Below are 14306 nucleotides of genomic sequence, written 5' to 3'. Positions count from 1 at the left end.
TCCGGGTGGCTTTATACTGAGTGTTACGAAAGAGAGGTATTAGGAAATTGGCTCCAGAAACAGGAAATTTCGGGGTTAATCAGACTTGGGGGGGGGGGGGGGGGGGGAAAGGGAAACGGGGCACGGACTACTAGACGGAGTCAGAAGGATATGCCCGCACCTGGTCAAGTTACATAGTCCCACTCAGACTTAAACTCGTTCGTGGGAATGTACAGGATGCCCCAGATCCATTGTACTTCGGGACACTCCTGTCTGACCAGCCATTAGCCCATTACAGAGTCTTATGGCCTCTTTGTCTGTCAATGCGAGGTTAGTTGCATATCAATAGCATGACTCTGTTCTTTGGTATAAACAGGAGTGGGCCATCAAACAGCCAAGATAACGATGATGGGTTCAAGTCTGTAAACACCAGCAGAGAAGCTTTGTTTGCAGGGCTGGGCGGAGCTTGGAGAGAGGGAGAGAGAGAAAGAATCCTGTTTTGAACAGGTACAGGAGAAGGCTTTGGAAAACGACCGAGAGAGGTCATGAAAGTTGCCACTGAGGCAGGCTTTGGAAAAGGGTTCTGAAAGAATTTTCCTAAATGAAGAAAAATTGCTTTGTAAATGCAAGTATCGCCTTAGCCTGCCTGCGTAAGTAGATCGAGACCTGCATGTTCATTTAACGTGCAGTTTAATGGGAATTAGTGTGGTATGGTTCAGAAGCTACATGTAATCTGTTATTGTTAAGTTTGAAGTTTAAAAGTTTAAATATTGTTTTTTTAATTTTGTTTTAATAAAGTTTATTTATAAAATAACCAGGCCCTATTTCTTATATTATCACTCCTGGAATGAATCGATCTTTCCGCACCATCTTAAAAACTTTTAAATGTTGCGACTCTGGTCCAGCACCTTAGTCACTGCTGAGAGCTGACCAGGCATTGGTAACATGAGATATATATGTGAAAGGGAAACTATGCTGAGACTAGCCAAACTGATTTTATGTAAGGCTCATGCAGGAATCAGAGTAGTGTTGCTGACTTTTTGTTGAGCTCTATGATTCCACAGTGGACAATATCTAACAGTTAGACAAGCCACAAATGTTTGCCCAGAAGCACATGTAGCAGCACCATTTCAAAATATTGCGGGTGAAATAAAGTGTAATGCTTCGCAACTGGAGGCCATTCAAATGACACCAAGTATTCAAATATACGTATCCCCCTCCTCTATCCCAGTGGCTCTTTTTTTGCCTTCGAGTATTTATCCTTTCTCTTAAATATTACTTAAATGCTTCTGTCACCCTATTGGGCAGTGCACTCCAACCCGCAGCAACTAACTGCATTGAAAAAAATCCTCACACCACCTCTGATTATTTTGCTGATCACCTGAAGCTGCTCTGCTACTGGAAAAAAATTCTCTTATTTACTTTATCAAAAACATTCATGATTTTGTACACCCTGGTGTAAAATCTACTTTTAAACTTAAATAAGAGCAAAAGAGTGCGGATTCTGGAATATGAAATAAGAATTGAGAATGCTAGAAAAATCAGCAGGTCTTGCAGCATCTGTAGGGAGCGAAAACCGAGGGCTGGATTCCCCAGTTTCCCAGCCGCGTGTTTCTCAGTGCGACGCTTGCTAGTAGCGGGATTCTCTACTCCTGCCGCTTGTCAATTGGATTTCCCATTGAAGCCTCTCTACATCACCAGAAAACCCATGGGCAGGGTGCGCTGTCAGCAGGAATGGAAAATCCAATAGCCGGAAAATTTCAGCCACAGTTAACGTTTTGAGTCCAGGTGAATCTTCAGAGCTGAATAGAGGGCAGAATGTGTTGGATTATACACTGTATAAGAAAGTCAGTGATTAGTGGGAGCTAGGAGAGATCGTAGCAAAGATGTAGCAAAACTTAAGAACAAGTGATAGATGGCCCGGTGGGGGAGGGAGGGTTTATAGAATAATTGGGCCACCTGGCCCATTGACTCTGCATCGACCCTTTGAAAGAGCACTCTACCTAGGCCCACTCCCCTGCCCCATCCCCTTAACCCCACTTAACCTGCACATCTTTGAACACTAAGGGGCAATTTTAGCATGGCAAATCCACCTAACTTGCACATCTTTGGACTGTGGGAGGAAACCGGAGCACCCGGAAGAAACCCACCCAGACACGGGGACAACGTGCAAACTCCCCACAGTCACCCAAGGCAGGAATTGAACCCGGGTCCCTGGAGCTGTACTAACCACTGTGCCAGGCAAAACATTTGTATATATAAAGGTTAAGATGGAGGAGGAAGGTCACAGTCTAAAATTGTTGACTTCCGTTGAGTCCTGCGGGCTGTAACGTGCTTAATCGGAAGGGGAGGCGCTGCTCCTCCAGTTTGCATTGGGCTTCACTGGAGCATTGCAGCAGACCAGGGATGAACATGCGGGCATGACAGCAGTGGAGACAGAGCGGTCAAGGAAGAGAAGGGAAGTTTTCTTACATTTGTACTCTATTCATCAAACCAAGGATGCTATATGTGTTCTTTTAACAATCTTCTCTCAATTTATCTTGTGTACATACTCCCCCAGGTCTCTGTTCCTGCTAACCTGTTCTCATACTCTGTCTTTGCACCTTTTATTCCTTTTACAATCTCCTCTGTACTTTCTATATTTCGTTTGGTTCTCTACTGTACTATAAATCTTACAATGAGCCTTTGTATATCTTTTTATTTATTCAGGGAGTTTACCTTTGTATGCCTTCCATTTCCCCTCATAGAAACATGTTGACTCTGTGTTCGAACTATCTCCTCTTTGAAGGCATCCCATTTGTTAATTTATTGTTTTGTCTACCAGTTTTTGATTCCAATCTTAACGGAGCCAGAAATTTTTCTTAACTGACCAAACTTAACCCTACTCCAGTTAAATATTTTTACAATTAATTGTACCTCGTCTTTTTCCATAACTATTCCACATCTGATGATATTATGACCGTTCTTCCCCAAATGTGCTTCCACTAAAGCATGTTGTTCCACTTAATTCCCCAGAATTGTAACCAAGTTTGCTTCCTTGCTTGCTGGACTACAAATACACTGTTCAAGAAAGTTCTCTTGTGCACATTTCAGGAATTTCCCCTTTTTTCCCTTCTTTCACATGGTTACGATCTCAGCCTTTATGAGAATAGTTAAAGCAAAGGGAAGCCACAAGTAGCCTTTAGATATCATCACATCAGAGACTGAAAATTTTACTTAATCTGCTTATCAGAATGATCAATTTCCAGAGGTGAAAGCAGATTGAGCTAACCAATTTCTATGGAATTAATTGATGAAGCTGTATCTTCAAAGTACTGGAAATGTTTAATTTAATTGATATTTGGTTTTCAGAATTCACCTCTAGATGTTAGTTCGTTGGTGTCAAGTTTCCTCATAGCAATGCAGCAGAGTCCGAAAGTGAGATTCCAAACAAGTGATGAATACGGAATGGATTTCAATGGTGATATGTGGGAGCTGATTTATGCCATCGATCTGTTGTGCTCTCAACAACCATGGACGTGGACACACGACTGTTTCATAAGGTACTTCATAGATACACTTGGACTAATGAGCTCCAAGAAAAGTCAGAAAATGCTATTGATTTCAAGTAACCATATAACAATTTTAAGTAATTTTAATATGCTGCATAATTTTAGGTACTTTATTAAATCAAAGTGATTACATAGCAGTCGTTATATTTTCCTAGTTGGCATCACTGTGTATGACTATACAACTCAACAGCTCCTGCCATGGCACTAATTACTGTGTTTGAAAAGGCAAAGACCACATGGTACAACTTGCTCCATGGCTCAGCTTATAATTCAGCCAAAACAGTCAGCTACTTGCAGTTAGGTGCTACAATTAGCCTCAGCACCCCAGGCTTGGACAGGATAAAAATAAATCAGGGTTCATACTTATATCTATTCAGTGACATTTGCGGGACAGTATATGTACTTAGGTGAGCACCAAGCAGTTTGAAGGTCTTCGGCGGTGTAACTAGCACAAGCCAGTTTAGCTAATAATTTTAACGTTTTGTCAGCATGTTTAAGGTCACTAGCAGCATCAAATTGAAAACCATATTATCTGAAATGCACTCATAACATTGTCTTGCTTGTTAGCCTGGAAATCTATTACTCTATAGGGTCCTTCAGAAACTATGACCGTTTTGTTTTAATGATTGTTCATACTTATGATTTAAAATGGCTACTCAACAGACATTTGTGGCACCTCTCAGATAACCATAATTAAATTAACAGTAGCTAGCGGGGCACACTGCTATAAATTGCCTTTTGCATGATATAACTAAGTGCATCCACTTTACTTCTAGTTTTATGTGATGACAAAGATACAAGAGGTTTAAGTGCTTTTGTTTGATAATATTTCCCTGTACAGTGCTGTTTATATTTTTGCTGGAGAGGTTATATGCATTTTCCATTTTTGATCGTGGTTGATTTCTGTGCTTTGGTTTTTCTTTTAGGAAAGAAGTATGGCCTGTGATGGATAAGTGGATGAAACGCAGAAAAGGACAGAATAATATTCTACACATTAAGGATGTCACGGTTGCAGGCGTCATGAGACTTATTGGTAATTAACTTGATTACTGGTAACTGTCTTTACCTTATCTGAAAATCCTGCTACTCATCAAATACTCCATACATGCCCTTTGCATCTCATTATAAATTTTGCCACAAATAGCTTTTGCTTTTGAAACTCTTGTGATTTTATGGAAAAAGTTGTGTTTAAATGAAAACAAACGTTCACTGAAAAGATGTTCATTCAGGATTTATATTTCAAAACATCAGCTCTATTTTGTAGGGCAGCAGGCCGTCTCCAATAGAGGTTATTGAATTAACTTCAACATCTTTTTGCTAAGAAACACTCAATCCGTTTTAGAATTGCCATTAATACAACACTGCATTTTTCTGTCATCCAAAAAAAGATCATAAACCTTTATTTAAATATTAGAGGAAACTAGATGGCTTTGGCAACATTTTGCTGCCCTATTTGCTATTTTAGAGATTAACCAGTACTTTCATGTCAATTGATACTGTTGTGACAGAACTAGCATAATGTAAAAGGTTATTTTGATTGCCAATTGACAAATTTGGCTGTCACGATATTTGAAAATGAAATAATGCATTCGGGCTTACCATTTCACAATGTTTAACTGTATTTTATTTTTACTTAACTTCTTCCCATTTATTGAGAACAATAAGCTGATAGCCCTGAATGTTTATTTCCAAAAAAGAACAGTAGCCCAAAGTTTCCATATTCTTGCACACATCTAAATAAAATGCAAATGGATGTTTTGATTTGGGCAACCCCAACAAGACTGCAGTTATTGCCTGTTCTCTCTTGCCCTGAGATCGACCATAGAAAATGCTGGAAACTCTTAGCAAATTAGGCACCATCCATAGAGAATGAGAAACATTGGCCGGGATTCTCCGACCCTGTGCCGGGTCGGAAAATCCCCGGGGGGACGCGGGAATCGCACCCCGAAGCTGGCTTCCCCATTCTCGGGTGCCCGCAGGATTCCCGCCGCGCCAGTCGGGGGCCGCCGTTGACAGCCCCCCCCCCCCCTTGGTGATTCTCCGGGCCCCGATGGGCCGACGAGTTTGGCCGAGTCCCGCCGGCGTGGGTTACTCAGGTCCCACACGGTGGAAGTGAGTCTGCGGGGGCCAGGGTCTGAGTGGTACAGAGTCTCATATTAACCCTTTATGTACCAGCCGCTTACGCCACATTTCCCCCTCCATGAGTGTTTCCTGTATTTGGTGTTCTCAGTTCATATTTCCAGCATCCACAGTATTTTACTTATGCCCAACAATGAACATTTGACTCTGCTTTCTTGATATTTGGACTTCAATTGTGGTACATTTGAAGTATGTTTTCTATAACTTTAATGTCCCCTCATGGATATATGCATGCATGGCTACATTGAGTGAAAAATCATTGTTAACTGCCATTATTGATATTTATTTGTGTCCTCTTCAGTCTGGATAACCTAGATGATTTTTTAAAAAATGCATTAACATTTTTGTAATAGTTTAGAGTGTGTTGCAGCAGTACGGCATATACTATTACGCTCCCTACTTTGCTGCACGTTCAGAGCACGCATGAGGATGCCCAAGCAGGTTATTATAGTGAATGATGGTTCTGTGTTGGCACTTTGCTCCGTTTCATTTGATTCATCACCAGAAGTGTGGCCCTGCCATGACTATATGTGTGTTGGTTCTCTGATCAAACTGATTAATGCATATCTGAAGGAAATTGCTTTTCAGTCGGCCAAGATAGCCATATTTTCAAGACTTTCTTAGGGAGGGGATAGTGATTCCGTAAAAGTGACTGTTTTGAATTATTTGGGGTTTAAAAGTATTGGAGGCCTTCGATCAGACATTACAGAATTGTGGTGCTAACTGGGTTTTGCTTAATTGGAAGGATGCCTGGGTCAGCAAGGACTGAAGAAAGAATCTTCAGTCGCTGTAAAAAACATGGCTGCAGTGATGAACAAGTTCCTCCAACATGCATGTCAAGAGGGTAAGTGTCCTTGTACATGTCACTGTGAAGGAACTTTCTTGCTTAAATTTTGAATCCTGTTAAACACTTGACCATGTGACTTCAATAATCGCTGATGTGCTACACACAAATCCTGTTTACTAAATCATTAAAAGAATAAACTGGTAACAGCTTATCTCTGTTAAAAACTAAACTTAAATCTATTTGGTTTTGCTTTCTGCATTGTTGCACAGTACTCTTTCTGGGTCGCTGTTACTATATGTCAAAAGCAGATGCTATTTCACATTTGATATGCAAGAGGAGCTTTGGGCAGATTTTTTTCCCCCATTGGCAGGGTTTTCCTGCCTTGTCACCGAAGAAATTACCAGAGAGGTCAGCAGGGAATGCATTCCCTCTGACCAAACCTGTCCAGCAACCATTTAATGCTCACTTGGGCGCAAGTCCCACCTCGGAGAGCTGCCAGCCAGTATGATTCAAATCGGTCAAAATCACGATCTCCGTACCGAACAGCATTGTTAGACACCTCTTTGATTTCCAAAGGGATTCAGAGGGTAAGCTATCTGCTGTAGCAGGCTAGTTCACATGGACTACGATGGTTTAAATAAAAGGCTGATCATTGTCTTCTAAAGAGCAGCAAGGAATGTGTAATAATTGCTCACCTTGCAACTGATGTACATATGCCAAGGTTGAAATGGCAACTTAACATATGTATCTTTTTTTGAAGAGGTACCGGGTTCTTGAAATTAATTTAGAGCACATTTTTTCTGTGCCTGTGGCCACTAACTTGATTACCTTGGGAAATGAAAGTTAAAATTCCTACGCGTATGACTTTGGACATCAAAAAAATGTATGAAAACAATAGGTGCGATTTTTCCATCCCCATTATGTCTGATGCCGATCCCGCTGTGCCAGGACCATGGCAGGAGAGGCTCAAAATGGGCTTTGGCCGGCTGCCGAACCGCGTCTGAGTCACTCAACCCCAGGTGCCCTGCGAGGGCGTGATCCAGATAATCATATTTAAATGAATTATTAGGCTCGTCTAAATATGCGCGGCCGGTTTCAGGCCGCATTGTCTTGGGGGGCACTGGCAAGGCCTCGCCCTGGTACCCGAGCACCCTGGCAGTCCCGAGGTGCCAAGTTGGCAATGCCAAAGCGTGGGGACTTGTGGGGGAGGGGGCCTGACAGGTGTGGAGGGGTGGTGAACGGGAGGTATGAAGGTTGGGGGGAGAGGGTGGGGCCTGAAGGGGTGGGGACTGAAAAGGGGAGGGGACCCCGAAAGGTGGTGGACCTTCAGCGTCCACATAACAGGGTATGCTCAGGGATGAGGTATGGGGATGGTGCCTCGATGCCCACAACAATGGATGGTTGTGGGGCAGGATCACCCTCATGGGGGGGGGGGGGGCGGGGCTCATGCTCATTTTTAATCATAGAGGGGAGGTTGCCCCTCAGAGGTCGAGGTTTGAGGGTGTCGCCCAAGTCTGCAGAGGGTGGCATTGTCCGGGGGTGTGGGGGACACTCAACCTCACTTTGCAACTGGGGCACCCTTTCAAAATGACACCCCAATCTCTGAGGAGCAGGTCTGGCCGGGAGTTTAGATTCCCACTGCTAAAAAAAAATACCAAAGTGTGGGATTGGCCTTTGAGAAACTTCCCAAGCCCCCCAAAATATGACTTAAGTTTGGGTGAATATAGGAGGTCTGGGTCTCATCCAAAAAGCTGGCAGCAAACACCCTGCCAAACCCGTCCAAAATGACAATTCTATTAAAAGGGAACCAAGTCCCATAGCGAGCGCATTTAGTTGCATGTTTCCCAGAAACACATGGCTATAAAACACCACCTGTTTTAGATAAGAGGCCTAAGCGGGGAAAGCGAGGCCAGGGCCGCACATAACCCCATTTTTTGCACTGAGGAACTCCACTCGCCAGAACCCCTCAGTGCAGTGAGAGATTGGGACTCCAATTTTAAATTATGTCCCGATATCCGAGGCCCCCCCTTCTCTCCAACACCCGCGCAGGATACTTCCGACTTGATCGCCAGCCTGGCACCCTGGCAGTGCCTTGCAAGCTGGCAGTGCCACTTGGCTGCCTTGGCAGTGCCAGGTTGGCATCCATGTGGCAGTGCCAGGATGCTTGGCTGGCACCACCAGTGCCAGGGTGTCACCCTGCCCAAAGGGCATGCACTTGGGCCTCCAATGCCCTGGAAGACCCCCATGAGGGCCCTTTCCGCCTGGTCCCCGTTTGTGGAGACCAGTAGTTAGCGGTGCTCACCCGAGGTCTCCGAGGCAATGGGGATAGATCCCATACCTCTAGTCACTCAGGAATCTGCACATTAAAGTGAGACTAGCTGTCTCCCACAATGGGCGGGATTTATATCGCAACGATCCACAAGATCATGTTAGATCTCTCGAGGCGTTGCAAGTGGGGTAGATCCTGGGAGCGGGGTCTCCCAGCTTTTATCAGCCACAGTGTGTCGCGGGACGCTGCTTATCGGGCGCAGCGTGGCTGTTGGATCACGCCACAAGTCATTTTTTGGGTCAATCGCACCCCATAATTTCAGTCATAGGAGTTTTATGTTGCCGTTTTTATGCATTAATGGAAAAATGTTAGTTCTAAATAACTTTAACAGAAATGTTAATTTTTGATTATTTATTCATGTTTCATCAGAATGCTATGCTCTTTATGTAGTTGCATCACCTGTTCATTGCAACATTTAAAATATCATAATACATCCAAGCAAAATTAACATGGTTTTATAAAAGGAAAATGTTTTTCACAAACTTATTAAGTGTCCTAACAAGTTGACTGGGTAACGGTGAACCAGTAGATATGGAGTATTTGGATTTCTAAAGCTGTTCCATAAGGTGTCTCATCAAAGCTTATTGCACGCTGTAAGAGTTCACGGTGTTCAAGGAATAGAGGATTGGCCAACTTAATTCATTTTTTACAGGATTTGGGCTTCGCTGGCTAGGCCAACATTTGTTGTCCATCCTTAATTGGCCTCGAAAGGTGGTGGAAGCAGAAGGACAAATGGGTCATTTTCAGGTTGACAAATTGTAACTTGTGGATTGCTACAGGGATCTGTGTTGAGGCCTCAACTATTTACAACTATATTAATGACTTGGATGAAGTGACAGAATATATTGTAGCTGAGTTTGTTGTTGATACAAAGATAGGAAAACAAGCTATGAGGAGGACACAGAGTCTGCAAAGGGAAATAAATAAGGCAAGTGAGTGGGCAAATATTGGCAGATGAAGTATAATGCAGGAAAATGTGAATTTGCCCACTTCGGTGGGGATAATTGAAGAACAGAATGTTATACAGGAGGATGGGTGTCCATTTACACAAATCAAAAAAGGTAGCGTGCAGGTAAAGCAAGTAATTCGGGAGGCAAATGCGCTAGACTTTTTTTTGCAGGCGATGGAATATAAAAGTAGGCAATTCCTGCTACACATTTACAGAGCATGGGTAAGACCGTATCTAGAGTATTGTGTATAATTTTGGTCTCCTTACTGAAGGAAGGATGAACTTGTAGGGTATTTAGAGAAGGCTCACTAGGTTGATTCCTGGGATGAAGGGGTGGTGTTATGATGAAAGGTTGGTCAGGCTGGACCAATACTCGTTTGAGTTTAGAAAGGTGAGAGGTAATCTTATTGAAATTTATAAAATTAAGGCAGCTTGACAGGGTAGATGCTGAGAAGATGTTTCCCCTCGGGAACTAGTGGGCACAGTTTGGAAATAATGGGTCTCCCACTTAAGACTGAAATGCGGAGGAGCCTCTTCTCTCAAAGGGTGAGTAATCTTTGGAATTTTCTACCCCAGAAAACAGTGAAGGCTGGATCATTGAATATATTCAAGGCTGAGTTGGAGAGATTTTTGAACTACCTGGGAATCGAGGGTTATGAGGGCAGGCAGAAAAGTGGAGTTAAGGCACAGTCAGATCAGCCATGATCTTAATGAATGGTGGAGTAGGCTGGAGGGTCTAAATGTTTACTATGTTTAATTTCCTTGCTTGTTTTTAAACTGTCTGAAGTAGTAAGTACAAAGCTGGTTGGTTTTGGGAATATCTTTCCACTACCTAGAACTTGGGTTTGGCTTAATAGAGTAAGAAAATGCTGGAACCAAGATTTCGTAGAAAAGGAATATCTGTTCTACTGTTGATGAAGTATCTGGACACTTTTTGTCTGTATATTTTGGATCTTTAATAGGTCTTGATTTCACAGCGTGACATGTTGGAAAAAGATCTAGTCCAAAGTTGCCATTACTGATTGTGAATAGAAGAAAATGTTTAAAGTATTTGATATTTTAAACTGATGGTATCTTACATATATTATGTACTGAGCAGTTTGTGATCATGATTTCTGCTCTATGACATTTCCAGGTGTCCCATGGCCTGTACAGTTATCAGCAGTTTATGCAGTTTACGACCTAGCTCCCAGTAACCCTGAGGGAGCCGTGGAGGCCCTACATACATGGAGGGCATCAGTAACTGAACAACTCCCTTCTGCGGCAAGCAACTGCCTAATGGAACTGGATCAAAGATTCAATTCTGAAATAACGAATCCGTAAGAATTGCACCAGCAAGCTTTTGAAATGAAAATATTGTCAACCAGAGGTGATAACTATTGGGAAACTAATGTTCGAAAAAATGTGATTTCACTGGAGGTAATCTGTACCATACAATATCTGATGAACCAATGTAAAGTAGGTATTAACAGTTCTGAAAATGGCATTAATATTAAACCCCCCCACCCCACCGCTGCCACCCGTTCCCCCAAAAATGTTCTTAATGCAAAGACAGGAAATAAGCTTTAATGCGTCCTGGAATTGTGATGCTGCAATTTATTGAATATGCAGATATGTTTGTAGTATGTTTTGACAAGGGTGTCTTTGACAGTTAAACTTATTAAGCCCCACTTTTTGTTTTAAATTTGGTGGTTATCGCTGAAAAGATCATACCACGTGTATGATAAGTAAACATCCCTGAAAAGTTCAGCTTATTGCAATAAATCTTTAGATTGCATGGAGGTCAAAACTTGTTTAAATGGATATGCACAAACACTTGATTGTGTTTTTTTAATTTTAAAAATTGGCTAATCATCAAAAGTCAAATGCTTCTTGACTAATGCTTAAAGCTAGGATTTCAAAGTAAACCATAATCCTAAAATTATTGTAAATGTGTGTACATAAAACAATTGTTTTCAGATGCTTAAGCACATGCTGTAGAATTGGACCGTTCACTTTTTTATTTTGGGTAGAAAGCAATTGCATTCTTTTTAAATCTTAGCCATTCCCCCAGTGTTTTATTTTGCAGAATAAGCATTGCTGAGTATGACATAATATGTATTGCTGGAAATAGCTAATTATTAGCCAGAACAGAGTAGTGCAGTGCTTTACAAAATCGCATTGTTCGCTCTCTATCTTTGAAAGAGTACAGTTCTAACCACCAGAATCTGGTGGGTTGCAGCAGAACGCTATGCTGCTCTTTCATTCTCACTATTCCCCTATTCCTTGTTGATTCTACATCATCTCCAGCCCCCTCCCCCCATTATGATCAAAACACGCATCAAAATGATTCTTACTGCAGAGAAAGAGGCCATTTCAGCCCATTATGCCTGTTGCTTGAACAGAGCTAACCAATTAGTCCCACTTCCCTCGTATTTCTCCACAACTATAACACTAATGCCAAAAGAAAATCAAAAGTGATGGCTTCAAAATGAGGTAAAAGTGGGCTAAGGACTACGGTCTTCACCAAAAATCTCAAGATGAGAAAATAATTTGGGTAAGTGAATGGAGAGAGAGATTATTCATTGAATGTCAAACAGTAGATATACTGGGAAATAACTTCAAACCTCATCATAACCAATTTCTATTCTGGATTTTTTTTCAAAGTATTTGAGACCACAGATAACCTTTGGCACTGTACTCCTGTATGAGTCACTGCACTCAGGAGAGAAAGCAAGAAGAGTTGATTGAAGGTTAGAACATTTCTGGAGTTAGGGCAGTATTGTTTACTTACCAGAAGTGTAATTAACCAAGTGCTTCCAAAATAATTAACCATTTTGTATCCATTTTGTTCTGCTATATGGCCTCATTAGACAAACTGCACAGTGTTATTTGCTTTTTCAATCCTGAAAAATGTTTAATATCTTCAAATTTCCTGAGAATGATTTCCGGGTGTGCAGAGTAATCACGGGCCAGGCTGCCGGGAGATTCATGTTTTTAATTCTGTACTCGTCACTTGTCAAATTCAGACTAGCTCAAACTTAGAAAAGATGACTTCACCCTCACCCTTCCTGATATGCCTAAATGCATTGCATAGTACAGTATGGATTCCGACAAACTAAAGACTGTTTCAGGTTTTATGGTTTGTCTCAGCTGAATTTATTAATTTCAATTAAGTGTTCGCTTCCGTATGCTTCATCTGTTGCTGATCAGAGCTTAATTACTTTTAGCTAAATTGTTATCATACATGTCTAATGCGCAGTGTCTAGACTCAAGGGAGAGCAGCCCCTGCATGATGTAACAGAACCATACCTCTATCAATCATTACCTTTGAAGAAAGGAGAGAAAAATCTCAGGGTGTGGTGTCGCATAACAGAAACTAGTATTTTTGTGAGCTTCTGACAAGGTTTTAGCAGAATGATGCTTTTCATATTTTTGTTCCTTAGCATCATCCTCTAGCACCATCCATCTGTGTTTCTAGCTGTGTGGTCAATCAATGAAAATGTTAGTACATCCTTAGTGTCAGCCCTGTGAATCGATTGAAAGTCCTCTGATGTGGATTTTGGACAGGGTTACCAACTGGGAATTCTGAGATGTGTACATTAGTGCACTGTGTGACATTTTGAGGATATTGTGAGCAAGCTGGGCGAGAGTCGGGGTTATGTTCTCCCTTATGTCGCAAGTTAAATTATTTCCCAGTATGCCATTATTCCAAGTAGTATTTCTGAGTATGCTGCACTTACAAATACCAGGCACTTGAATGGTACAATAATAGTAAAATTCTGGAACGTTACGATTTTTAAAACTTATTTTGCCAGAGTTCATCTGACCACAAATTTACTTCCAAATGAAAATGACCTAATTTCACCTCAGACCACACATTGTTTAATGTTGTGTGTTTGTGCCTGTGTGTCCTGATGATTCAGCTATATTTGTTTTAAAATTGTTGGATGAGCAAGTCTGAATTTTTACAGAAAGTAACAATGTAGATATTGTGTTGAGTCCCTCAAGTCCCTGGATTGGCAGAGGTTAGCTTAAAATGATACTTTCTTATAGCTGTGTACATATGATTATTCATAGTGAAAAATGTGATTTTGTTTTCTGTGAATGCTTGTAATTAGATGAAACTTTGTTTCTAAATATCTTTGTTCCATTTGGGAATGTTTATTATATATAAAGTCACAGGTGCAATGTAGGTTTTGGGTTGTGTAAAAAGATTACTTGGTAAATATGTATAACACTGTTCTGTTGAGTTTTTTTTAATAACTTTTTATACAAATTCTTCTGGAATTTTCATGTGCAACACGTTTTATATTAAAGTAAAATATTGAATCACATTTCTTGTTTCTGTGAGCAGTATTTTAATAGGTCAAGAGAAATGGAAAGCAATTTGTAATAGAAAAATGTGTCAATGACAACTTCCTTCCTCTTTCAGCTTGTCTCGTGTTACATGGGTCACCACAAATACTGATAGATTATCAGCTCTTGTTTTGCTTTCAGATTTGGCAGGTGATTTCTTTTTACAGCTGGATGTCAATGACAGGTACTATTTTAAAATAATGCACATTCATAGCCATTTGCCATTCTTTGCTA

At 41.3% G+C, this 14306-nt stretch overlaps 1 protein-coding gene across 1 annotated transcript in view; it reads left to right on the top strand.

Annotated features, from left to right (window-relative positions):
* ice1 (KIAA0947-like (H. sapiens)) overlaps nt 1–14050 on the top strand; it is a 66269-nt gene extending 52219 nt beyond the window's left edge. Inside the window, exons 13-16 of the mRNA XM_072509491.1 lie at nt 3331–3521; nt 4457–4563; nt 6415–6513; nt 10870–14050. Of these exons, the coding sequence (XP_072365592.1) occupies nt 3331–3521; nt 4457–4563; nt 6415–6513; nt 10870–11057 (585 nt within the window). The 3' untranslated portion in view covers nt 11058–14050. The remainder of the gene's footprint in view (nt 1–3330; nt 3522–4456; nt 4564–6414; nt 6514–10869) is intronic.
* The last annotated feature ends 256 nt before the right edge of the window (nt 14051–14306 follow it).

The sequence above is a fragment of the Scyliorhinus torazame genome, chromosome 6 (assembly GCF_047496885.1).
Source record: "Scyliorhinus torazame isolate Kashiwa2021f chromosome 6, sScyTor2.1, whole genome shotgun sequence".
Classification (NCBI taxonomy): Eukaryota; Metazoa; Chordata; class Chondrichthyes; order Carcharhiniformes; family Scyliorhinidae; genus Scyliorhinus; species Scyliorhinus torazame.
This window is presented reverse-complemented; position numbering and strand designations above follow the sequence as displayed.